General features: G+C 38.3%; 5 protein-coding genes across 5 annotated transcripts; 4 read left to right on the top strand and 1 right to left on the bottom strand.

Annotated features, from left to right (window-relative positions):
• The first annotated feature begins 193 nt into the window (after positions 1-193).
• J3458_014577 (uncharacterized protein) lies at positions 194-3,748 on the top strand. The gene is made up of 5 exons (XM_066120637.1): positions 194-407; positions 480-574; positions 637-754; positions 823-921; positions 975-3,748. The coding sequence occupies exons 1-5, from the start codon at positions 252-254 to the stop codon at positions 2,685-2,687; spliced, it is 2,181 nt and encodes a 726-aa protein (XP_065974473.1). The 5' UTR covers positions 194-251; the 3' UTR covers positions 2,688-3,748.
• Positions 3,749-4,291: 543 nt separating this feature from the next.
• J3458_014576 (uncharacterized protein) lies at positions 4,292-5,401 on the top strand (the record flags this gene model as incomplete). The annotated part of the gene is made up of 1 exon (XM_007812725.2): positions 4,292-5,401. The coding sequence occupies one exon, from the start codon at positions 4,292-4,294 to the stop codon at positions 5,399-5,401; it is 1,110 nt and encodes a 369-aa protein (XP_007810916.2).
• Positions 5,402-5,845: 444 nt separating this feature from the next.
• J3458_022507 (uncharacterized protein) lies at positions 5,846-6,780 on the top strand. The gene is made up of 2 exons (XM_066123056.1): positions 5,846-5,975; positions 6,031-6,780. Exons 1-2 carry the CDS (start codon positions 5,908-5,910, stop codon positions 6,389-6,391), a joined length of 429 nt encoding a protein of 142 aa, XP_065974472.1. The 5' UTR covers positions 5,846-5,907; the 3' UTR covers positions 6,392-6,780.
• Positions 6,781-8,588: 1,808 nt separating this feature from the next.
• On the top strand, positions 8,589-9,978 carry J3458_014575 (uncharacterized protein; the record flags this gene model as incomplete). The annotated part of the gene is made up of 2 exons (XM_007812724.2): positions 8,589-8,865; positions 8,912-9,978. The coding sequence occupies 2 exons, from the start codon at positions 8,589-8,591 to the stop codon at positions 9,976-9,978; spliced, it is 1,344 nt and encodes a 447-aa protein (XP_007810915.2).
• A 2,083-nt stretch (positions 9,979-12,061) lies between these two features.
• On the bottom strand, positions 12,062-13,339 carry J3458_014574 (uncharacterized protein). The gene has a single exon (XM_007812723.2). It carries the CDS (start codon positions 13,098-13,100, stop codon positions 12,165-12,167), a length of 936 nt encoding a protein of 311 aa, XP_007810914.2. The 5' UTR covers positions 13,101-13,339; the 3' UTR covers positions 12,062-12,164.
• Positions 13,340-25,867: the final 12,528 nt, after the last annotated feature.

The raw sequence follows: 25,867 nt of genomic DNA, 5'->3' as shown, positions 1-25,867 counted from the left end.
TTCTAATTGGATGAAAATCCCTACCGGTACAAGCTTGCAGCCTTAACACAACCGAGGGGATAGAGCTTCGCCAGTACCAGTCGATGCACCACCGGTCCACAATGTGACACCAGATTTGTCAAAGACGAGTGTGGGTGGTGACCCCTGTCCAGTTTTTCACGATTTGCATCCACAACAGCCGCATCTAACTTATTGCCATCCCACTTCATTCGGGTTATTTGGCCCGTTCGTTACGTGGCAGAACATTCGCCATGCCGTCGCACAAACGAGCAATATCTGGTGATAGTGGTGATGAACCGCTAGCTATTTTACATCGTATCCGCAACATGTGGCAATTCGCCAACCTGTGTCAGTGGATATACATGTTTGGCAAGGCTGCGAAGATTGATGATGCCATCGACATTGAGGTGGGTGCATATAAACGTGACAACTGTTACACTGGGTAGTGTCTAACCAACTCTGAACTCTCGAGCTATTAGGAAATCGAAACGGATTGTTTGAAACCACAACCGACGCTGCTCTCAGATATAGCACTGGCTTTGCTCAAACTAGTGTCCACACACCGTGGACTGACGTGAGCTCTTCCGAAATACCCAAGTCATGATAAAGTCTCAGTATGCTAACTTTTCCACCAAGATCAGATGTACTGGATGACCAACTTCGAAAGCAATATCTAGCGAAAGCACCGAAACAGAGCCCGTTTGGTAGCGAGACCAACCCCGTGTCTTTCAGCGGCTTGGATGTCTTTACGAAGGTAGGCAGAACTGTATCAGTCGTATTCGAGCTATTGTAATTTTCGACATTAACTGGCAATATGAGCAGATCAAGGTTCTTCAAAAGCTGACACAATGGACAATGGTGCATCCGGAGCGCCTTCGAGAGAAAATGGTAGAGCACAAGGATGCTGAACAGTCCAATTGGGTATAAGCCTCGCCACTTTCTAAATTTACCTGATATTTATTAATTAAATCTAGCGTATCGAACCGTATGGATGGGACAAACACGACCGAGTGTATTATGTGTTGGACGACAACAGAATATACCGATTTACAGAACCACAAAGCAATGACCCTCAACTAAAACCCAGAAAGACGAAGCAGTACCGGACTGGTCGCCGAGTAAGCAAGAGACGACGCATAGCGTCATCTTGTGAAGACGATGTTGAGGATTTGAGTAACAGACAATATGATTCACAGCTTCCCGAGGATGATCTTGGTGGAGGGACTTGGGAATGCATTGCTATCACGTTGCAAGAAACCAAGGCTTTCATAGAAACATTGGCGAGAACTCGTGATGGAAATGAAAAAACATTGCGAAAACAGCTAGAAATGCATTTACTACCGATCCTTGAAAAGCAGGAGGAAGCGACGAAACGACGAGAGCTCCAGCGAGAACGCGAGTTGTTAAACATGGCCAAGATGGCAAATGCCAAAAGGTCGAGTCGAATTGCCGATAAGGTGGAAAAGAAGAAGAGAGATGTAGAGGAAAAGGAGGAACAGCGTCAGAGGTTAGAAGCCGAGAGAGCCGAGCACCGGGAGAAGCTTGCCCAGCTTAAGCTTGAGCAAGAGCGCGATTCCCGCATGTATGCTCGCCAGCGTCGTTTGAAGGAGAGAGAAGCCCGTCGCATGCGCCATGAAGAAGAGCTAGCCCAATTGTCTGAGGATAGCAAGCACGCTCCTGAGGCCGCACGCATCTCTGAGCGACGCCTTCATGCCGAGATCCAGCGAAATCAACAAGCACTAAAGGACATTGAACAAGAAGAAGACAACTGGGTCTTTGATTGCATTTGTGGATTACATGGCCAGGTTGATGATGGTACTCACAGCGTTGCCTGCGAATCTTGTAACGTTTGGCAGCACAGCAAGTGCCTAGGGATCCCTGAAGACGAAGCAGACCAAAGCGAGTTCCATTTTGTTTGTTCGTCTTGCAGGCGCCGAGACGATGACAAGAATACATCACCAAAGACTATCATCAAAATCAAAGTTCGACCGTCGAAGACCATGTTGAACGCTCCAACAAGGGTGGATGCACACACGGTATCGGAAGTGAAACATGATTCGATCATCTATTCGGGTCAAGGTCATTCGGCGGATAAGCCATCATCTTTAGTGTTACAGAGGAAAACTCAGCGCAACGGGTTGGTAATGGTCTCCAATCAACCGCCATCTCAAGCGACAATATCCAGACTTCCTTCTAATAGAGATGTTGAGTCTTACAAGTATTGCAATTCTTCAAACAAGGCGTCTCGCAATATTTCTGGCCCTACAGCGCTATCTGAAAGTCAACCCGTCGCTACTTATGGTTCGTCTACTGCAAAGCAGGACGTCACCAGGAATGCACAGGCCGGAGGATTAGCTCAGCTCAGTTTGCCCATTGTGGACACAAAGGCTCCAATTGATGCAGGTGAATCCCTTTCTTCAGCACCCTATTTGGCACCAGGGGATAGCAAATACTCGGCCCTACGTCTCAATCAAACCGGTTGTTCTCCTTTAACACAACAATCACCAACAATCCTCATGCCGGTCACACACACAAAGGACAATCTTGGATCATGCAAAGAGGCCGCTGAGGAAAGAAATTCACCGTCTGCACCTGATTCACTATCGGTCTCCATTACATCATTTGCGGCTACACCAGGCTTTGTATCAACGCCAATAAGGCCGAACGAAGAACACGAGGCCGGTTAGATGTTACAAAATACAATGGGTATGAAAGCAAGTTGCCCCTGTTGTGATTATCCTCTGCATTCTCTTGAACACATGCAGCCAAAACCAATGTGCCTCTGGAAGGTGGCAGGGCGAAACTACTTGGCTAGGGACGGCACTGAGGAAGATCTACCAACAACGATTCCACCTTCGAGTCGGCTTTGTATTATCACAGCCCTAAATTTGCATCAAGAAAGTCATCAGCCATGAAAGAAGTCGTTATTGATGCAAGAATGCAAGCTCTCGCAAATGTGAAGATTATAATGGGTGGATTGTCTTGCATCTGCTTACAGAGGACTCGTCTCGACGAGTGGAAAATTCCTATATTTCGCTTTTTTACATTGACAGGTTCTCATCATGCGTGGAGCCATGTGACTCGGTTTACAATTTTAGTAGTATTGGCGCCATAAGGTGTGTGCTGTCTCACGAGCTATTCTGATGCTTAGTATTTAACAATAATCTGTCTCGACTCTTCATGCCTTCAAATGAATTTTGTTATCTCAAAGACTATTTAGAAGGGCAAAGCCGGATAAATTGGGATGTTTCACATGCTCTGCGCAACTTGCGGTCAGAGGGTCTGAGTGAAGCAACTGTGACCTCATATTCTGGCCACATGCTATTCGCGCAAAATATATCACGCTTTGATACTCTCCAGACCCCGATGGTTGACCCCAAACAAGGGGGCGCCTTGTCAAGGCCACTCGCTGGCACTTAGTCGAGCTGAATTGTCCGCATGGTGGTCCGTTTCACAACGCACAGCCCACAACGGTGTGTGCTTTGTGGCCGCATGCGGCAGAATTGTATTTTTGAACCTGAAATGTTTCTTCTGCATAGAACTATCGAGCAAAGGCGAGGGTGGTGTCGTTGGTATTCCGGTAACCGAAAAAGCTTGTGACGGCCAACAACACAATGTCGCAGAAGGCTGACCCGTCAGGGCTATATTTTGCTGTCTCTAACCTGCTTTCAAGGGGGTTATTATATAAGATAAACGTCACCTCCTCATCCTCATTTCTATTTTCTTGTGCCTATCGTGTAACTTATTTACCCAGTTTATCCTGCAGCTAACTACTGTTGGCAAAAACCTATTCTTTCCCACCAAGTGTGATCTCAAGCGTTGTGGCTACAAAGCCGAAAATTGTTCCAGATCCCACGCATCTATAACATACCTGCTTGGACAGAAGCTTTAAACATTACGCCAATTCCATCACCTCTTGTCAACGAAAAGGTCCGAACTGCGAGTCTGCTAGACACTGTTCAGAGGGTTCACAATACCAAAGCAGACTCTGGATTCGTCACGAACCTCGTACAGCAAGTACACACTCCCGACATGTAGGTCTCTTATATCTTATCTTGGGAGTGTTCTCTATTAACAGATTCCAGATACTATTCTAGTCCAGGAAAGGCGGAAGGGAATCGTTCGATTCTTTCTCGAGCACTGTCAGCTGCAACAGGTCAGTAGCGTAAACGTTCCAACAGAGATGATTACACATATGCTAACTAATTCCCAGATTCACGTTAGAGGTCATCGTCTCAAGGTGCCACCAATGTCAAGTCCTCGACCTGATAATACAACAGATAGAAACAACATGCGGACCGGGAGGGCTACGCCAGTAGGAGTTTCTGAGCGTGCCAATCTGTCACATGCCTCAATAACGACCCGAAACGAATCCACATCATCAAAGTCATTTACTACCGATTGCGACTCATTAATCAAGATACCGTTGTCTTCACTCTCCAGGGAATACCCTAGTGACTACAATGACCTCGAAGCTTTTGCAAAACGTTCGGTCGAGGAACGCCAAAGGAAAGCGAAGGAGGAAGGGAAGGTATTGAGGCCATTGAACTCGTACATGCTGTATCGAAAAGCATACCAGCAAGTTGCTCGGCGAGTACTCAGCAATGATCAGCAGCAACTTGCTTCCAAGATTGTTGGTATATCATGGAACAATTATGAGCCTAAGGAGATCAAGGACAGATTCAAGTCTTTGGCGAAAATCGATAACCAAATGCATCGTAAAGCATTTCCCGCATATAAATACACCCCTAACCAAGCAAAGAAGTCAAAGAGCGGCGCACTGGACTCTAAGAAACTGTCACCCTCAATCGAGCGCCGGATATGCCGACGGTTCAGTAACAAAGAAGCATATCCTCATGGAACTTCGGGGAAGAAACTTATTCGACCAAATCACGTAGAAGCACTAGGGCAGCATCAATCCGGTGAAGGGAACATGAACATTAAGTGGTGGACACAGGGGCCACCAAGCTTCGCAAACCCTTTGGTGTACCATGGTGGGCATCATGATCGCTATGAGCAGCCCTTCGCCGCGGAGTCTAGGTACTTTGAGTCTCAATACCCCGACGTCCTCGATGATGCCTCTTTCAGTCAATTACCAACTCAACAGGCAGCACTGGCTGCTAACACGCATGAGCGCCTTGCTGGGGATGAATGTATTGCACCGTTGTTCCTCCAGTCGTTTGAAAACATGAGCACTTCCCAGAACCCTGGTGGATATTTGGATTGGCAATCCCAAGAGACGCAAGTAGTCCATGACTTTTCTCCTATTACACCTGACATGAATGCTGGTCAAGCTGCCGACCACGCATATGAAGGGCAGGAGGAGTGGGCAGTTCAGCATATTGATGAACGACAGAATGCTTTTGGCTGGCATCCAATCAGCGAACAGAGAAGCAGATAACGGCCTGGTATAATTATGAGTATTATAGATGCGCATGTATTCAATGAAAATCTGCTTTATAGAATTCTAGTCGTCCGAAAGTAACTTGTGAGTTGTTGTTTATTGTGATACTAGTAGCTGCTGTGTTTCCATTAATTGACGGTTCCGCCCGCTCAGCATGCAAAGAAGAGGATGAGGTGTCAAATGTCAATGTGATTTACTCCGATCCCTGTACGCTAAGGTACTTGGCACCATCCATCTCCCTACTCAATTATAGGTACCTAACTATAATTAGTACGTCGGCGAGGTGTCCTTTCAAATCGTCTAACATTTCAACACGTCTTTACGCACTGAGGGAGACGCAATTCATGTTTCGGACGCTTTTGGTTAGCGCATGAATTAGTAAGCCATTTAGTTGCACTTGTTATGTGGGTACTGCTGTCTCGTCAAGCAACGCAGGAGGAACGAACACACGAGAACAGGCCAACATATTGGCTTGGAGTCTTGGACACACTGATAACCCTCTGATGCCGGTGAAAATGCCATGGACTTCAAGGACAGTAACTCTCGTAGGAGTATTCCTACTGATACATGCGTATGTGCCCACTGGAATATAGGCCAGATATCTCTGCTGACTCCACCAACCACAGTTGTTATTCAGCACAAGAGCACTCGGCCATCTCGTCGACATCGAAAGCGCAATCCCTAGCCCAGCAGCACGCAGGAAGCACACTTCCGATTGACATCCGCGTAGAGACAATGGTGGCCACTTTGATTGTGTGCCTTGGTACCGTGATTGGGTCGGAAAAGCTACACCCTATACGGTGGCAAGTATGGGCGGGGAAGATCGAACGGGTTGGCAAAGCAGGCTTTCTTGATGGCAACGGGCAAGTGGACAGAGATTTTCGAGGAAGCCCGTTCAGAATGCTAGAATATCGCCCAAGCTTTCTCGATATCCGCAGGCAACGTCTTGCCTTTGCAAAGTGGGTGAATACTAGAGATACACTCTAAAAATGGCCGTGTTCGATGTTAAGGCTTCACTGAGGTGCCAGCTGCATATCGTACCCTCAAAACAAGAAGTTTTGTGCTGTTCTTTACAGATGCAAGCGAGTTGGGAGATGACAAATATATCCTTCGATTATCATGTCTTGTTTGGAGTCATTCATACAGTGCAACATCTTCGTCTGTAGCTACATGCAAGATGGGCCATACCTTTCAGCTCAGCTAATCTAAACTTCATGATCCATCTTTCTAGTATCGTACGAGCTGATTTATCTATCTACTTAATGCTTCTACTATTATAAGTCCTCGACTTCAACCAGACTTCTTTTAACGCTATTGTGTTCGGAGGAGCTATGCGTCTTGGTTGTTCATATATGCACCACGGTGCGCATTTTTAGGGCCGAAAGGTAGAGATAATCCCTCGTAATATCTTTATCCGATCTTACCTAGGTGTTTTTCACGGGTGACGTTATTGGCCAGCTATGGCAATGCGAGGAAAGGAGCGTCCAGATGACTGCTGCTTCCTGCCATTTTTCGGAGGGCCACAATGACAATCTTTAGTCATCCGCCGTGCCTGTGAAGCTATTGAGCCTCGTGGAAAATGACTTCCCATCACTTAACACCAGTGTTCTTCAACTAGCATCATCTGGAATTTCCTAATACCCTGCACCGCCAATCCACTTACCACTATGGAGGCCGCAGTCTGTACTCTCAGGTCGCAAGTGGAGACTGACGAACCTCTTTGTGGGTTGCAACAGTCCACGGAGGTCATTATGGCCCTCGATGTTTGCCACGATGGAACCATGGGATGTGCTTTCTTCGACAGTATTGACGGCTCCCTGCAGTTGGCAGAAGATGTCCATCGATCGACTGTTGACGTGTCAGAGCATTTCGCAACCCTTGCATGCCCGACATTATTATTAGTTTGCAGCAGAGCTCCGCAGGAGTTTCTAGATCACGTTCAAAGGAGTAAGGACAATTAAGACTGGTCGCCTAGTCCCCTTCTCCCATTCCCTGCATCAACTCCTACTTGTGTCTTCTTCATGTAGCAGTTGTTCTAACAGTTGCTAGGCGCTTTTCCTTATAAGAGCTGTGTCCGAATACTATCCTCATCGGAGTTTTCTGTCGAGGCAGCGGTCGACAGGCTGACAAGTTGGAGAAATTATCGGCCGTCAACTGCCCTGACAAGCTCAAGAGCTCCAGTTGACAGCAGTGTCCTCCGTGGTCTTCCTAATGGCGGAGATGGGAAGAGGGTAGATCGTTGTAGCATCAGCCTTGAAGAGGGTGTTCCCAACGCAAGTACTAGTGAACACAAAAATCCTGTGTCTGTAAGAAGCGACTCTAAGGCTGAAACAACTCACAGCTAACGACTGTAGCTCGGTTGTGCTGGCGCTGTCCTCTCCGAGCTTCGTTGCAAATGCATCTCGAGAAACAGCCCCTCTTCTGGGCCTATATCACATCAACCCATCCCTATCAAGACTTTTAATTTGGCAAATTATGTCGCCCTAGGCTCAGAAACATTGCAAACCCTGCAAATTATCCAGTCTAAAATTCACCCGAACAGCCAGTATTGGGGCGGGAGAGTGCAGAGTCAAGATCAAAAAGAGGGCCTCTCCATATATAGCCTCTTTTCAGATCACAGCCACACACCTCAAGGCAGAGCCAAGCTTCGTAGGCTTATAGCACGTCCAGTCTCAAACGTTTCAGTAATTGAGGACCGCCAGCAGGCTATCTCTTTATTCCTTCTGCCGCGTAATGCAGACAAAACTCGACATATCATTAGAGTCCTAGGAAAGATTCGTAATGCGAAAATCTGTCTGGAGTACCTTCAAAAAGGCACTGGGTACTCTCTTACAAGACAGGCCTTCAAAGGGAGCGTCTAGGCGATGCTCCGTACATTTGTTTCTCAAGCTTTGGAATTACGAGGCTTATTAATTGGCTTGGCTGACGATAACGACCATCATTTCATTCGAGCTGTACGTGCCATGCAAATGGAAATCCCCAGGAACATCGTATGTTTCGGGAACTAGCTGCAGAACTAATTCTTCAGTAGACGATTCCTAAATTTGATCAGGACTCCCTAGTGGCCATTGGCGAGCTAATCAGTCACACTGTGGACTTCGAACAATCCGAATACCGGGGTCGAGCCACTGTGAGGCTGGGCCTTGACCGGAATCTCGATGAATTAAGACGACATTACGACGGCATGAATAGCTTCCTGGCAGAAATTGTTGTTTCTACTACTCAGACAGTGCCTCAGTGGGCAGTTTCCCATATCAGATCATGCATTTTTCTACCGCAGCTTGGATTCCTCATTGTTACCGATCTTGATCCGAGAATTGGGAAAGGGAAATTCCACGGGAACTGGCCTGATGAGGATCACTGGGAACAGGTTTTTGTTGCCGACGATTCAGCTTATTACAAAAATGACAATATGCGTCACCTTGACGATCAGTTCGGCGATGTTTATTGCAAAATAGCAGGTAGGCCAAGAAAGTCCGAGGTATTTGCCTTACTGAAATGTCATAGATAGAGAAGTTGAGATTCTCCATATCCTTTCCCAAGAGGTTTTAAAATCCAGCGAGTCTCTGTCGGTGGCTTCCGACGCTTGCGGCGATGTTAACGCCATTCTCGCCTTGGCTCTAACTGCAGAGAAGTATAAATGGATTGTCCCGAAATTAACAACCAGAAGCGGCATTCTCGAAATTAAAAAGGGGCGACATCCGTTGCAAGAACTAGTTGTACCAAGTTTTGTTCCCAACGACTGTCATCTAGGAGGTGGAGGTCACAACGAGGACGATTCGTGTGAAAATCAGTCCAGATGCATGGTTCTTACCGGCCCCAATCACTCAGGCAAGAGCGTTTTCTTGAAGCAAGTAGGGCTCATCGTATATCTCGCCCACATAGGGAGCTTTGTCCCTGCAGAAATGGCGGTAATCAGTGTCACTGACCGGATACTGACCCGTATATCAACACTGGAGAGCGTTTGTAAAGAAGAAAGTGCTTTTGCTATCGACTTAAAACAGTTACTCAATTCGATAAAGCAGTCGACCTCGAAAAGTCTCTTGATAATCGATGAGTTTGGGAAGGGGACTAATTCAGATGACGGTGCTGGACTCCTTGCATCTTTCTTGGAACACTTATCATCGCTTGCAGTCAGAGCTCCCAGAAGTCTGCTCGCAACACACATGCACGACCTCTTTGGCTGTCACCAGCTGTTTCCGGCCAGTGGTTTACAAATAGCCCACATGGATGTACTCAAAGCACAGTGTGAAGGGGTCAATTGTGACTACATAACATACTTATTCAAGCTTCGTGATGGGTATAGCTCGGATCGCTTCGGAGGTTACTGTGCAACTTTGAATGGAGTTCCCAATTTAGTCGTTGAACGTGCTAATGTCCTATCAATGCTGCTCAGTCGCAATGAGGACATCACAATTCCCTGCGCCAAACTTTCACCGGAAGAAGAGCTAAAGCTGCAGTCTGCTGAGACCGTTGCGCGGAAATTTCTAGAGGACTTTCACACCTTAGTCAGCGAAGAGAATTGTCTATTGCAGGATGCTCGACCTATGTTGCAAAATATACTATCCACATAGATGAATCCGAGTTGAAATGATAAATCTCCTATTCTTTCCAGGGTCTCAGACGCTCAACAAAGAGAAATGTGGTGGGAATACAAGGCTAAAAGCACGTGGGTAGGGTCCTCAAGATTTACAACACAGGGAAACCAGCGCTCGCTCATAGTCTTTCACAGACGCGTACTTTGAATGCCGCGTGTAGCAAATATCTACTGGAGCTTTCTTCTTTAATAACCGAGGATGGTGTTATGTAACTGAAACTTGAGTGACAGCTAGGCAATACACGTACAGAAGCTTTAGGATGCATCCCATACACAGCATGCATTCTAAGACAGAAGAAAAGGGCCAGGTGTCCTCGCCATTGTATGTTTGTTGCTGTTGGATTGGCGACGAACATGCATGTTGATATCTAAGCCTGCCGATTCTTCGAATGCATCTGGTGTCTTCGTCCTCCACTCACTAATTCCGCTGTTCAAGGTCATTTCAAATGTCTCGATACATAGCATGTCTCTCATCAATGATCAGAAAGAGACCCTGCTAATAAGCGACGTATGCTCGAATCTCACTCATTCGCCGCTAGGACATCGTCCTTTATGGATGGCTCTGTTTCTGACACCCTCCCAGTGTAGCGATTTTTGTCCAGGCTTAGAAAGACCACAGAAGATATGGCAGACTAAGGCATCGCATGCTTGTGTGTCATGACGAGCCACCTCTGCTAGTCACCTATCCGAGACATGACGCGATCTTGACCGAGTACTCTTTTTGCTTTTCTTGACAATCGTAAGCGTCTCGCATCTCCAATATATTCCGGTGTCAGGAAAAGTCTGTGCATGCTCGAAGGTGTCTTGAGAATATAATTCATGGTATAATATGAGCGCAGCGGGCAGTTGAGAGCCGCAGGCAGATATGGGCATTATTTTCAGCTTTTCGGCAGTTAGATGAATAAAAAGAGAGCAGCAAGAGATCCTCCTATAGCAGCCACAAAAAGTGGCGCGCCTGAGCTTTTCGTCCCTGTCTCTGAAGTTTGACTGAAGGATTCACATTTAGTTGCCTGGGCATTCGGGCATGCTTGGCTGCTCAGGCTTGCGCAGATCGACGTAGCGGACGCGCCCAGATTTCTCCCTTCCCCGTTGACAGTTGTACCTCCTCCTCCCGGAACATCAACAGTCACTGCATAACCACTCCCACCCAGGTTCATCAAGCAAGCGTTATAATTTTGAGAGCAAGCTTTCGTGGCAGATGCGCATGAGGCGCTATTCGGAAATGAGGTAGGTGCATATGGGAAGGAAAAATACGGATTCCGCACATAGGATGGTGTCGCAGTTGGGATGTTGCCTGGCGCAGTGGCTGGAGCTGTGCCAGTACATACGGCCCTGTGTAGAGCAATTTCGTTAGCACGTTGGTGATCCTCATCATTTGTTCAAGGGCTACACTTACCCAGATGGACAACATGCAGCGTTATGATTGCCATCTAGAGCGCAGAGTTGACCGTTCTGGCAGCAGACACCGTCGAAGACGGCACCAAGAGATGTTGGGCAAGGGAAAGTATTTCCTGGGCATTGTGTTCTGCCAAACAATAATGGTGTCCTGGCGGCGTTATATGTTGGCGACGCCTGATGCGCTGATACCTGTACTGAGATGGTGCCTAGCAAGATGCAACCAAGGGTTAAATTAAACTGCCCCATTGAGAGAGCCAGAAGTATCACGCTTCCCTAGACTATATATCCATCAGAGAAACTTCGGCAAATGGCGCGAGTGTAACCGGCCTGGGCGAGAGTCAAGTATAGACGTCGTAAAGAGTTCTGAAGCCTTTTTGGATATTTGGTCAATTCCGTTTCACGATTTCGTGGCAGTGACCTTGGAAAAATGGAATAGAATGCCGCCCATAGGATGGTGATGTAGGTGGTGTGGTGATTTCTGCTGGCCATCATGATGCACGCAATTCCTGTTCATGCGAAGTACCTAGTTACCTAGTACCTCCTTAGGGTAGCCGGGGAGATTGGTGGAGAATGATGTCACCTAACTGGTTGGCTCGGCAACAAATCATGTCAAAGTCACTTCTAGCTCGATTTCGAACCGGACAACTAACTCATCTTTGGAGGCAAAATGTATTGTAGCATTTTTTAATATACGGGCCTCTGCTGTATTTGATTGCATGTTATTTACATGATCAGTCCTGCCATATGCCTTTTTTTGACCTTACATCAAGGACCGCGAACATGGTTCAGGATGAGCCTAAGCCGATTTAAGGCCGTCGTGCTTGCCTCCAGAGATTCCTGGGTCTGGGTATATTGCTGCAGTTCCTCCTTCGCCTCCGTCGCGAGAGGTGCTAGATCCCCCCATACCTCGTCAGTATAGGAGGAAAGTACATCATTCCAGTGTCTCAGCCAGGTGCTTCGAGCAAGTCCTACGTCTGATGTGCCCATGTAGCTGTCCGCGTCCCTCCCGCAACCTTCCACTTCTACCACAAAAGCCGGGCTGAAGTTGAGGAGTTGGTCCCAAAACGGCCAGGAGCTCCCAGATCCGAATAAAGCGGCTCGTAGCCTGGCTGCCTCGGAGGGTGTCATCTCCCCTGGTTCCTCAGAAATTGGTAAATCCCCGGTTTCTGGCCGTGAGAGGAAATGCACCACATCAGAGCCGTCTAAGGCTTCTTGCTCCGTTACAGATTTATCTTTCCCCGGTGCGTCCAAGACATCAGTGGTGTGTAAGTTAGGTTTCGGTGTTTCCCCAGCTGCGAATGCCTCAAATGTATTTGATGTCCCTTGTAAGCCACGGTCCGATCTAAACGACTGTTGGGGCATAACAGCAGAAGCCTGTCTATTTCTCTGTTGCTCCGTTCCGGAAATCGATTGGTGCGTCGCAAGGCATGCTGATGCGCTCGATTCTCCCCCTTCCTTTTGGCTTGACGGGAAGGTTGGTATGCACTTGTCGCTTATTGCACTATGAATGATAGCTCTGCCAGATGACTGAAGCCTGTCGACAATCGAGACTGTACTTTTCCCCTTTCCTTTGTCATTGGACAAATTGGAAGTATTGCCATTTGCACTGGTATCCTGTTCTTCCAGCCACTTTTCGGAAGGTTGCTGTTGGGAATGTACTTCTCCCTCCTTCACTGGCATATTTTCCCCATCATCAGCCATTTCTAGTGTGGTTTTGGTGTAGAATCCGAATTCGTGTGATTGTTTGATCAAGATCCTTTCCTTTGCGGTACTTATGTTGGGTAGTGTCTTGCTGTGTGCGTAGCAGCCGGCCTTCTCCGACACAGATGGGAAGTTTATGTAGACCGAGTGCCTCTTCGTCACAGAATTTGGCTGGTCCTGGGATCATTGGGTTGAGCGAGTACTAGTTATAACCGAACCTCAAAACCCGTGGACGAGGCTTAGGCGCGGGCAAAGAAGGATGCCCCACTTTTGGGAAATTGGTCTCACATGCTTGCCACAAGCGCCAAGTACCTAACTTAGTGGGCGAACAGCAACAAGCTTCGACAACATCGCACGTCAGAATATGTGTGTGAGATAAATCGTCACTCACAATGTATCGTCATGACATTCTAGTAGTGTGAGTGATCAACTCATACACCGCGATGCATTTGGAGATGAAGAGTTAGACCAGCCCACGGCTGCATTTCAGCTACACAAGTACTCTTGAATTAGTATTCCCTGTTATCCTTTTTCCGCTTTGAGCTTCTCTTAAGACAAAATTTTTTGAATCGCTACTTAAAGAGCTATGCTCATACCTATTGGAGGCCATGTATACAGTATACTTATTCTTTGCTAGATGTGCTTCCCTCCCTTCCAGAGCATTGACAAGAAAACTACATTTTCATTTTTTAAAAAAGCTTAAATAATTAATAATAAATCTAATAAAATACTTGAATTATAATAATAAATACATAAAATAGCTAATATTATAGCCAATCAGCTTATTTAAAAAAAAGTGGGTCCCTTTAGCTTTTTATAAGCTTAAAAACTAGATTATATAGTTTTCTAAAAACTTACTACACTACACTACACTACAAAAACTACAAAATGTAGTTTTTGAAGTTTTAGGCTTATAATAGTATATAAGGACCCACTTTTTTATAAGCTTATAATTTTAGATTTATGCTAGTTATTCGTAAAACTTATAATTCTATAAGTATTTTATTAGATTTAATATAATTTTTTATATTCGAAACTACAAAAACTACAAAACTACAAAACTACACTACTTCCAATGCTCTGCGAGTCCCTTTCTACGTAACCCCTATTAGATACCGAACCCCTCCGATAAGTTAAAACTCGTCTCTAACGTAGCAGGATTGTTAACGTGCAGTTTAGACGGTGAGATGTAGCTTAAAGTCGCAAATATAAGGCACTTAACTTATAGGGTTATTATTAGCGTTAATTTTAACCGAGAAGTTATCTGGTTAGCGCGCGTAGGTTTCTATTTTATTATACTATTACCTTATCGCTATTAAGGACTAGCTATACTATACTACTATAAGTATACGTCTTTAAAAAGTAAGAATAAACTTAAGAAAAAAGAGAAAGAGAAAGAAAGGTTTTCCCCTTTTTACCCCCCTTTATATCTCTACCTAGCCTATAAATTATCTAGGTTAAGTTTAAGTTACCTTTATATTAGGTCTAGCTTAAACTTAAGCTATTAGCTTAAGCTTATAATATACCCTTTTACTTACTTAAGCTCTCTTAATATTCGGTTAATAGCTATATAAGGCGTATTATACTCTTTTTTTACCTCTTATATTTATTTATTTTTATTTCTCTATAAAGATAAGGTAAGTTAAGTATAAAATAAATCTTTTATAGTATCTTCTTTTTATTCTTTATAACCCCTTATTTTTACCCCTTTCTTAGAATAATTTTAAATTTTATTACACGTGTTTCCCTATAAAATCTATTTATTAAGCTTTTAAATTAATCCCTTTATTCTCGCGTTAATTTAAAAAAAGAAAAACGATAATATAATTAATATTATTAATACTCTTTTACCCCCTTTTACCCTACGCTTTAAGCACTATTTAAGTAACTTTATTATAAAAGGTAACTTTAATAAGAATAAGATTTCTAATAGTAAGAAGCTTATTAACCCTTATATATAGTATTAAAATTAACTTTTAAATACTAGCTATTATAAATACGCTTTTAATTCTAGTATAATATATTAACCCTAATATAATACTTATTAATAGTATAATTAAGAGTTATATATTTACGCGGTAAATTCTAAGCTTTACTATTAATAAAAGAAAGTTAAGCGTATTATTACTTATAATAACTATATTACTATTAAGGCTATTAAGAAAAGTATTAATATTAAGGCTTCTTAAGCTAAGTTCTTATATAAGTTCTTCTTTATAGTAAAAAAATTCTAGTTTATACTTACTTATACTCGCGTTAATTTTAATTTAATTTAAATAATTAACTTCTTTATTAAGTTTAATTAAAACTTACTATTTATAGCCTAATAAGCTATTATTCTTAGTATATCTCTTACGCCTATTATTTATTATAAAGGCGCTATTATTTACTAGAATTCTAGCTATTAAGTAATAATTATAAATTTTTACTATAATTAAGCTAGTATTACTTAGGCTTTTAATTAGCTTATTAATAATTAGCGTATTAACTATAAAAAACGTGCTATATAAATAGCTTATCTTAAAAGGGTAATTAAATTTATTAACCTATCTCTTACTAGTTATAACTAGCATTTTATTTATACCTTTAATATTACCTTATTAGGGTTTTCTTTTATTCTCTTTAACCTTACTACTTATTATTAGCTTCTTAAATAATCCCTTAATAATTCTAATAAGCTTATTTTAATTAAGAATTTTCCTTTTATTAATTCTATTATACTATTAATTACCCTTATTTCCCGCTTAATTACGCCTTTACCTTCTATAACTTAATAGCTAGTTACCTTTACTTCTCGCTTAAATATACTTTTACCTTTTATAATTAAATAATTAATTGCGCTTATTTTAGAGCTATAATATCCCTTTAAAAGGAAAGAGTCTAATATTAACTAAAACTAGTATTTTAATAATTTCTTATTAATAAATAAAAGTAAGAATAAGCGTAAGAGAAAGGCCCTTAATTAGTTTTAAAATACCTTTAATTAAGCTTTATTTTATAGCCTTTTTTCTCGTAAAATTAGCCTTTATACTTATAGTATATTATTTTATTAAGGTTTCTTATTACGTGCTAATAATACTAATATTAATAGTTTTACTTTTATTAACGTTACTTTAAGCCTTTAATTTAATTTTAATTTACGCGCCCCTTATTAAAGGCTTACTTACCTATTAAGTATATTAATTTTATTAATTTATTTAATTTAAGCTCTTTCTTATTCGCTTAATTTAAGGCTAGAAACTCTAGTAGCTTCCCCTTAATACCGCTTCTTTTTACTCTAATAAGAGTCTCTATTACTTTTTATTAATAGTTTATTTTATCTTATATCTTAGCTAATAAGAATTATTTCCCTTTATTACTATTAGTTTTTAGCGATTTAAACCTTACTTTACGCGAACGTCTTATATTTAAGCTAACTACGCGTTAGCTCTTTTAATTACGTTAATTACCCGTTAAATAAGGTGTTTTTTTTTTATGTTCTTTAATTATAATATTCGTAGTTAATTAATTTAAAAAATTTTATTAGCCCCTTATAGTCTCTTTACTTATACGATTTAAGTGTAACGGTGGCTTAGGTTCTAAGGCATAGTAGGTCTATTTCTTAGGAAGTAAGTTAGGTTAAATGCTATAGAGTAGCTTTTAAGTAGTATTATAATAAGGCTATTAAGAGTATAACTCTTAATAGTAAGACTATTACTTAGATTAATTAATAAAGAACTAGATTATTTAATTATAGGAATACTTTCTCCTTAAGTATTCGTTTATCTCTTTATTATAGTTCTAGATTAATTAGCTTAACTATTAATCCCTTTAAACCTTAATTAATTAGCTTAAAGTTTAATTAATTTAATTCTTCTTAGTTAATATGTTTAAATATTAACCTCTTTAATCGCCTCTTAGATTACGTGGCTAGTTACGTGCTCTTACCTTCTTCTTATACCTACAGGTTATGCTTATCCTAACTAGTGTGGTCCCGTCTCGTGTCTTGTATAGTATTGTTTATAATATTATGCCTCTTCTTTATTAGTCTTATCCTTAAGGCTATTAAAATAGGCCGGCTTAAGTGTCATGCGTTTTTTTTCTCCTATTATTATATACTATTATATTAATTAACCGTATCTTAAAATAATAGTTTAAAGCTTTATTTACTTCTTCCCTTTACTAGAATAACCTTCTTTTTATGATAATTAATAATTCGTCTTTATCCTTTATAAAGGCTTATACTCGCTACGCTTATATAAGACTTCCTTAATATAAAGCCTTTATTTTTAATTTAAGTTATTATATAAAGTGTATAGTGGATAAGTAAGGGAATTATAATATTATAGGGGTAACCCCTTAATAGCTTTATAGTATTACGAATTAATATTATAAGCTTAAGAGGGAGCTTAAAGAAGCTAAGAAGCGTGCCTTAACCGAGAATTAAAAGGTCTTACGTTTATAAAAATAAAAGAAATTATAGTTTAAGAAAATAATACGTGCGGTTACGCGTAGTATTAATAACGTTAAAGAGTTAAAACGTGTGGAACGTAAGAAAGTAGAATAGCTTTAAAAGACTATAAGGGTTCTTTTTACTCCTTCTAAGAATCTAAATCCTATTTTAGTTCATTTCTTAGATATTAAATTTAATATTAAGTTATTAAATAATGCTTAGAAGATTAATTAAAATGCGTTTCTTAGGAATAAAACTATTTAAGTAATATTAAGTAATTCATAAGATTTTTAGCTAGTTCCTAGGTGTTTTTAGAGTTTAAATATCCCTTTTATTTAACGAGATAATAACGATTCTTTATGTCTTCCTATACTTTAAGTATCCGTTTAACTTTATATTTATTAGTATCTTTCGTTATAATATTTATAGCGATTATAAATTTATTTAATGCTTTCTCTAATAGTAATATATGAAATATAAGATAGATTCTTATTTTATTTAGTAATAATAGTTTATAGTTAGTATTTAAGATTTTTCGTTTAATAAGAAATAGTTTAATTTTCTTTTAATTAAGTTTATTATTAGATCGCTTAGTTTTAATATTTTTACGAATAAGGTATACTTTATATCCCTCCTCTAGGATTAGCGCTAGTAATCTCTTTTTATCCGTGTAGTATTTTATTTAGTTCTGCAAAAATATCTATTCTTATTATAAGTATTTTTGTATTTCTATTATAGTTACTATATGCGTTATAGCTGCTAGCGCGTTTACATTTTATATTACATGTGTTTTAATAATAGGGTTAAATCTGTAATTTACCCTAAATAATAATATCTTTATATTATTAATCTTAGAGCTAATATAAGCCTATTATACTAATAGTAGCTATTCTACCTAATTATTTTATTAGTAGTTAACATAGCTTCGCAGATATTATTCGAGTATTTAGTTTAAGATTTCTATTTATTTATTTAATTATAGGTGGAATACTATTAATAAGCTTTATTTAATCTTTATAGTTTTTATAAGGTATTTTTAAAAGTTTAAGGTAAATAATTTATTGCGATCTAATATAAGCTTTATTAGTAATTTATATTATATAATAACTATTTTAAAGAATATATACGCTAAGTTCTTAGTATTACTTAATTCCTTATATGGAATATAGTAGGCGTATTTTATAAGTTTATTTATAATAACTAGAATGCTATTATAAGCTACTTTTATTATAGGTTCTTTTAACTTTAGTAGTTTAATAATAAAGTCTATTATAATAGTTTACTATACTCTTTTAAGTAGTAATATTAGTTATAATTCTCCGTATAATGCGTATCGCGTTAATTTTACTTTATTACACGTGTTATATTTCTTAATAACTTCTTATACTATTTTTTTGCTTTTTAGGAAGTCATATAATCTTCTTAGCCTACTAATTGTTTTTCTTACACCCTAATATCCGTATAGTAGTGTAACGGTGGCTTAGGTTCTAAGGCACAGTAGGTCTGTTTCTTAGGAAGTAAGTCAGGTTGAATGCTACAGAGTAGCTTTTAAGCAATATTATAATAAGGCCGTTAAGAGTATAACTCTTAATAGTAAAACTATTGCTTAGATTAATTAATAGAGAACTAGATTATTTAACTATGGGAATACTTCCTCCTTAAGTATTCGTTTATCTCTTTATTATAGTCCTGGATCGATTGGCTTGACCATCGATCCCTTCAAACCTTGATCGACTGGCTCGAGGTTCGGTTGGTTTAATCCTCCCTGGTTGATGTGTTCGAATATTGACCTCTTTAATCGCCTCTTGGGTCACGTGGCTGGTCACGTGCCCCTGCCTTCTTCTCGTGCCCACGGGTCGTGCCTGTCCTAGCCGGTGCGGTCCCGTCCCGTCTCTCGTGCAGTGTCGTTCGTAACAAGTAGGTACTCGTGTATTTCCTTAATAAGCTATTCTTAAAGTATACTAGGAATATACTACCGTTTATTATATAAGAAGGTCTTACCTTTCTTAGATAAATACGTTTTCGTTTTCTAATTGTTTAAATAGCTATTATTATTAATATATAATGCGATCTAATACATTTATATTTTATTTAGCTTAACTTATTAGGTTATATTAATTTCTTAGGTGCCTAGTATAAGGTTCCTATTCTTAATAGCGCGTAATAAGAGGGTATTACTTACTTGCTTATTCGATTTTAAGTTCTCTCTTTAATTAAGCGCGTTAACCCTTTTATTTTTAGATTCTTTATAGTATATAATCTTAAAGTTATAATTTATAAGGGTTTTATACCATTTAATCTATTATTTATTTAGATTCTTTATAGTTAAGAATAATGTAAGATTCTTATAGTTAATATAAACCTTAATTTAATGCTTTACTCTTATAAGATAGTATCTTTATTCTTTAAAGCACTTAATAATAGCTATAAGTTCTTTATTATAAATTCTATAATTAAGTTTAGGTTCGTAGAGTTTCTTTAAGAAGAATGCAACTAGGTATAGTTTTCCTTAATTATCTTATTATCTAAGCTATCTGCCTAGTGTAAAGTTTAAGGCATTTATTTTAAGCTTATAAGGTTTATCCTAATTAAGTGCTTTTAATATAGGTTTTAACGTAACTAAATCTTTTATTTTCTAGAATACCGTAGCTTTTAGTTTATTTCATTAAAAGCTAACTTCTTTCTTTATTAGATTTATAAGAGGTTATTGTAACGGTGGCTTAGGTTCTAAGGCACAGTAGGTCTGTTTCTTAGGAAGTAAGTCAGGTTAAATGCTATAGAGTAGCTTTTAAGCAGTATCATAATAAGGCTATTAAGAGTATAACTCTTAATAGTAAAACTATTACTTAGATTAATTAATAGAGAACTAGACTATTTGATTATGGGAATACTTCCTCCTTAAGTATTCGTTTATCTCTCTATTATAGTCCTGGATTGATTAGCTTAACCATTAATCCCTTTAAACCTTAATCAATTAGCTTAAAGTTTAGTTGGTTTAATCCTTCCTGGTTAATGTGTTTGAACATTAACCTCTTTAATCGCCTCTTAGGTCACGTGGCTAGTCACGTGCCCCTGCCTTCTTCTTGTGCCCACGGGTCATGCCTATCCTAGCTGGTACGGTCCCATCCCGTGTCTTGTGTAGTGTTATTCGTAATATTATGCCCCTCCTTTATTAGTCTTGTCCTTAAGGCCATTAAAACAGGCCGGCTTAAGTATTATGCGTTTTCTTTCTCCTATTATTATGTGCTATTATGTTAACTAACCGTGTCTTAAAACAGCGGTTTAAAGCTTCGTTTACTTCTTCCCTTCACTAGGATAACCTTCTTTCTGTGATAATTAATAATTCGTCTTTATCCTTTATGAAGGCTTATGCTCGCTACGCTCGTCTGGGACTTCCTTAATGTGAAGCCTTTATTTCCGATTTAAGTTATTATGTGAAGTGTGTAGTGGATAAGTAAGGGAATTGTGATATTACGGGGGTGACCCCTTAATAGCTTCGTAGCATCACGGATTAACATTATAAGCTTAAGAGGGAGCTTAAAGAAGCCAAGGAGCGTGCCTTAGCTGAGAATTAAAAGGTCTTACGTTTATGGAAATAAAAGAAATTATAGTTTAAGAAAATAATATATGCGGTTACGCGTGGTATTAATAACGTTAAAGAGTTAAAACGTGTGGAACGTGAGGAAGCGGAATAGCTTTAAAAGACTATAAGGGTCCTTTTTACTCCTTTTAAGGATTTAAATCCTATTTTGGTTCGTTTCTTGGATGCTAAATTTAGTATTAAGTCATTAAATAGTGCTTAGGAGATTAATTAGGATGCGTTTCTTGGGAATGAAACTATTTCAGTAACGTCAAGTAATTCATGAGATTTTTAGCTGGTTCTTAGGTGTTTTTAGAGTTTAAATATCCCTTTTATTTAATGAGATAATAATGATTCTTTATGTCTCCCCATGCTTTAAGTATCCGTTTAACTTCATATTCGTTAGTATCTTTCATTATGATATTTATAGCGATTATAGATTTATTTAATGCTTTCTCTAATAGTGATATATGAAATATAGGATGGATTCTCATTCTATTTAATAATGATAGTTCGTAGTTAGTATTCGAGATTTTTCGTTTAATGAGGAATAGTCTAATTTTCTTCTAGTTGAGTTTATTACTAGGTCGCTTAGTTTTAATGTTTTTGCGAATAAGGTATACTTTATATCCCTCCTTTAAGATTAGCGCTAGTAATCTCTTTTTATTCGCGTAGTATTTTATTTGGTTTTATAAAAATATCCATTCCTATTATAAGTGTTTTTGTATTTCTGTTATGGTTATTATATACGCTATAGCTGCTAGCGCGTTCACATTCTATGTTGCATGTGTCTTGATGATAGGGTTAAATCCGTAATTTACCTTGAATAGTAACATCTTTATGTTATTAATCTTAGAGCTATTATAAGCCCATTATGCTAGTGGTAGCTATTCTACCTAATTATTCTGTTAATAGTTAACATAGCTTCGCAGATATTATTTGAGTATTTGGTTTAAGATTTCTGTTTATCCATTTAATTATGGGTGAAATGCCGTTAATAAGCTTTATTTAATCTTTATGGTTTCCATAAGGCATTTCTAAAAGTTTAAGGTGAATAATTTATCGCGATCTAATATAAGCTTTATTAGTAATCTATGTTATGTAATGATTATTTTAAAGAACATATACGCTAAGTCCTTAGTATTACTTGATTCCTTATATGGAATGTAGTAGGCGTATTTTATGAGTTTATCCATAATAACTAGGATGCTATTATAAGCTACTCCTATTATAGGTTCTTTTAACTTTAATAGTTTAATGATAAAGTCCATTATAATAGTTTACCATGCTCTTTTAGGTAGTAATATTAATTGTAATTCTCCGTATAATGCGTGTCACGCTAATTTTGCTTTATTACACGTGTTGCATTTCTTAATAACTTCTTATACCATTTTTTTACTTTCTAGGAAGTTATATGATCTTCTTAGCCTGCTAATCGTTTTCCTTACACCTTAATATCCGTGTAATGGGTGCTCGTGTATTTCCTTAATAAGCTGTTCTTAAAGTATACTGGGAATATACTGCCATTCATTATATAAGAAGGTCTTGCCTTTCTTAAATAAATGCGTTTTCATTTCTTAATTGTTTAAATAGCTGTCATTCTTAATGCATGATGTGATTTAATGCATTTATGTTTTATTTGGCTTAACTTACCATGTCATGTTAATTTCTTGGGTGCCTAGTATAAGGTTCCTATTCTTAATGGCGCGTAGTAAGGGTGCATTACTCACTTGCTTATCCGATTTTAAATCCTCTCTTTAGCTGAGCGCGTTTACTCTTCCGTTTTTAGATCCTTTATGGTATATAATTTTAAAGTTATAATCCGTGAGGGTTTTATACTATTTAATTTATCGTTTATTTAGATTCTTTATGGTTAAGAATAATGTGAGATTCTTGTGATTAGTATAGACCTTAATTTAATGCTTTACTCCTATAAGATAGTGTCTTTATTCTTTAAAGCACTTAATAATAGCTATGAGTTCTTTATCGTGGATCCTATAATTGAGTTTAGGTTCATAGAGTTTCTTTAAGAAGAATGCAATTAGGTGTAATCTTCCTTAATTATCTCGTTATTTAAGCTATTCACCTAGTGTAAAGTCTAAGGCGTCCGTTTTAAGCTTATAAGGTTTATCTTAATTAAATGCTTTTAACATAGGTTTTAACGTAATTAAATCTTTCATTTTCTAGAATACCATGGCTTTTAGTTCGTTCCATTAAAAGCTAACTTCTTTCTTTATTAGGTTTATAAGAGGTTATGAAATGTCTCCATATCCGCTTAAGAACTTACGGTAGAAGTTCATGAATGCTATGAATCCTTTAACTTCCTTTAAATTCTTTAGTGTAGGCTATTCCTTAATGGTTTTAATCTTATTTAAGCTTATTTATATTTCTCCGTGTATGAGTATGTACCCTAGAAAGTGTATAGTGTTCTAGTGGAACTAGTATTTTAAGGCTTTAACTAAGAGTTTATTATCCTATAGAGTTTATAGTACCTTATGTACATGTCGCTTATGTTCCTTAAGGGTATTTAAGTAAATGAGGATGTCATTAAGGTATATAACTATAAACACTCCTAGTTATTTCCGTAAGATTATATTATTATTCTTTAAAAGGTTACTAGTGCGTTAGTAAGCCTAAAAGGCATTACTAGATATTCGTAGTGTCCTTTACTGGTTTAAAATGCTATTATCCACTCATAGCCTTCTTTTATTCGTATAAGGTTATAGGCTTCTTTTAAGTTAAGTGTAATGAACCATTTAGCTTTTTTAACTTTATCTTTAATTTCCGTTATAAGCGGTAATGGGTATTAATTCTTAATTATGATCTTATTTAAGTGTTAGTAATTAATGCATGGTTATAGTTTCCCGTTCTTCTTTAATACCCATAGGATTAGGTATCCTACTAGGGACTCTAATAGTCGTATATATCCCTTTTATAGCATGTTCTTTAAATACTCCTTAAGCGCCTTATCCTACTTAAGGTTCTAAGGATAAATTTTATTAAATGTTAGTTTAATATTAGGCTAAAGTTTAATCTTATGGTCTTAGCGTGAATGCTCTAGTAGTCCTATTTTTAGCTCTCCGCTAAATAGCTTACTGTACTATAAGTATTTCTTGGGAATCTCCGTTATCTTAGCTTTTAGCTCTCTAGTGATTACATATATTCCTAAAGGCCTATCATAGTTTAAATAAGGTGCCCTTTATAGGCCGCTCTTTGCTTTATAACCGTATCCTAGTAAATCCTATTAAAGTTAGCTGGTTCTTTAATTAACTCGTGGATTGCTTACTTATAACTAGGGTATCCCTAATATAATATCATGTTTTAAGATCACTATAATATTTAGTGTAACTTAGTGTTTCGTGCCTTATATGTTAATTAAAAGCTACGTAACTTCCATGTTAACTACTCCTTGGCTATACTTTACCATAGTTCCTTTTATAATCGTGAGTTAGTAGGGCTTATCTTTAGGTGTTTAAGGCAATTATAATCTATTAACGAGATTTAGCGAGATAAAATTTCCTTATGCTCCGCTATTAATCATTACCTGGATCTTTCATCCTATTATAATTATGTTAATTATAAGGTGTGCTATGCTATTAATGTTTATAGTACATAGAGATCTATTAGATCTCCGTTAAGGAATCGGTCTTAATTACGATAACGGCTATCATTTCCCGATTTATTGATCCTATCCTCATGTCGTTCTCTAGCGCGTTATTCTAGGCGTTATCATTGGCGGTTATCTTCTAATATATTATTAGAGCTTTCTTAATGATCGCTTGATCTATCATTTGTGTTAATTGAACTTAGGCTAAGCGAGTTGCTCGTAGTTATATAGTTCCCTTCCTCCTTGCATTATAGGGTTATGGCTTAGGTAGTATGTGCGTTATCCTTAGTATAATATAACTCCCCGTTTAATATCTTTAAATTGGTTTATTGTAATTTTGGTTATATTATAAGGGTTATTCTCCTTCCCTTTCATTCTCATGGAAACTATCTGCTACCTTGCTTACTATTAAGGTGCGTGTAGTAATTATTATTATAATAAAAGGTTTAATTAAGGAGTTTATGTTTAATTTTAGGTTCATCTTTCTTAATTGGATAATTCTCTTCTTCTTAGATTCGTTCTAGTGAAGGTTCACTTTTTAGTGAGGGTGTCTAGTGTTCCTAAAAGTCATTGGGTACTAGTTAGGTTTTAAATTCCTAATCTTTATTTAAACTAATGTTATTTACTAACGTGGGGCTTTCTTTATTACTTGTTATACTGAGATTTCGCGTGGGTAAGTCTTCTTGGTTTACGGCATGGAGCTTCCTGCCTTTAGGAATTAGCTTCTATAGCTTCTTTAAGGCTTTACATTTATTCGTAAAGTGTTTAGTCTTACTATAATTATAATAAGTCTTCCCCTTTTCCTTATTCGTAGCGTTAAGTTCTATAGGTCCGGCATAATACCCGTATGCTGTTAATGTTTGGCGTGGCTTACTACTATTAGGTTTATTAAACCTAGCATATGATTTAAATTTCCTGTGACTTTTTTCGTGACGTCGCTTATATAAATGGTTATTTACCTTAATAACTATTTTAATGAAGTCGTTAAATAACTTAGGATGATCTTCTTAATAAATGTTATCCTTCACTTCTTCTTTAAGTCCTTAATAGAAGACTTCCATTTTAGGTTTAGTATTTTAATTAAGTTTTACTGTGATACGTTTAAACTCCCTAGCGTAATAAGCTATAGATTTGGTTTACTTAAGTCA

The sequence above is a fragment of the Metarhizium acridum genome, assembly GCF_019434415.1.
Source record: "Metarhizium acridum strain ARSEF 324 chromosome Unknown scaffold_320, whole genome shotgun sequence".
In the NCBI taxonomy this organism is placed as follows: domain Eukaryota; kingdom Fungi; phylum Ascomycota; class Sordariomycetes; order Hypocreales; family Clavicipitaceae; genus Metarhizium; species Metarhizium acridum.
Note: the sequence above shows the minus strand (reverse complement) of the source record. Positions and strands in the feature narration are given on the sequence as shown.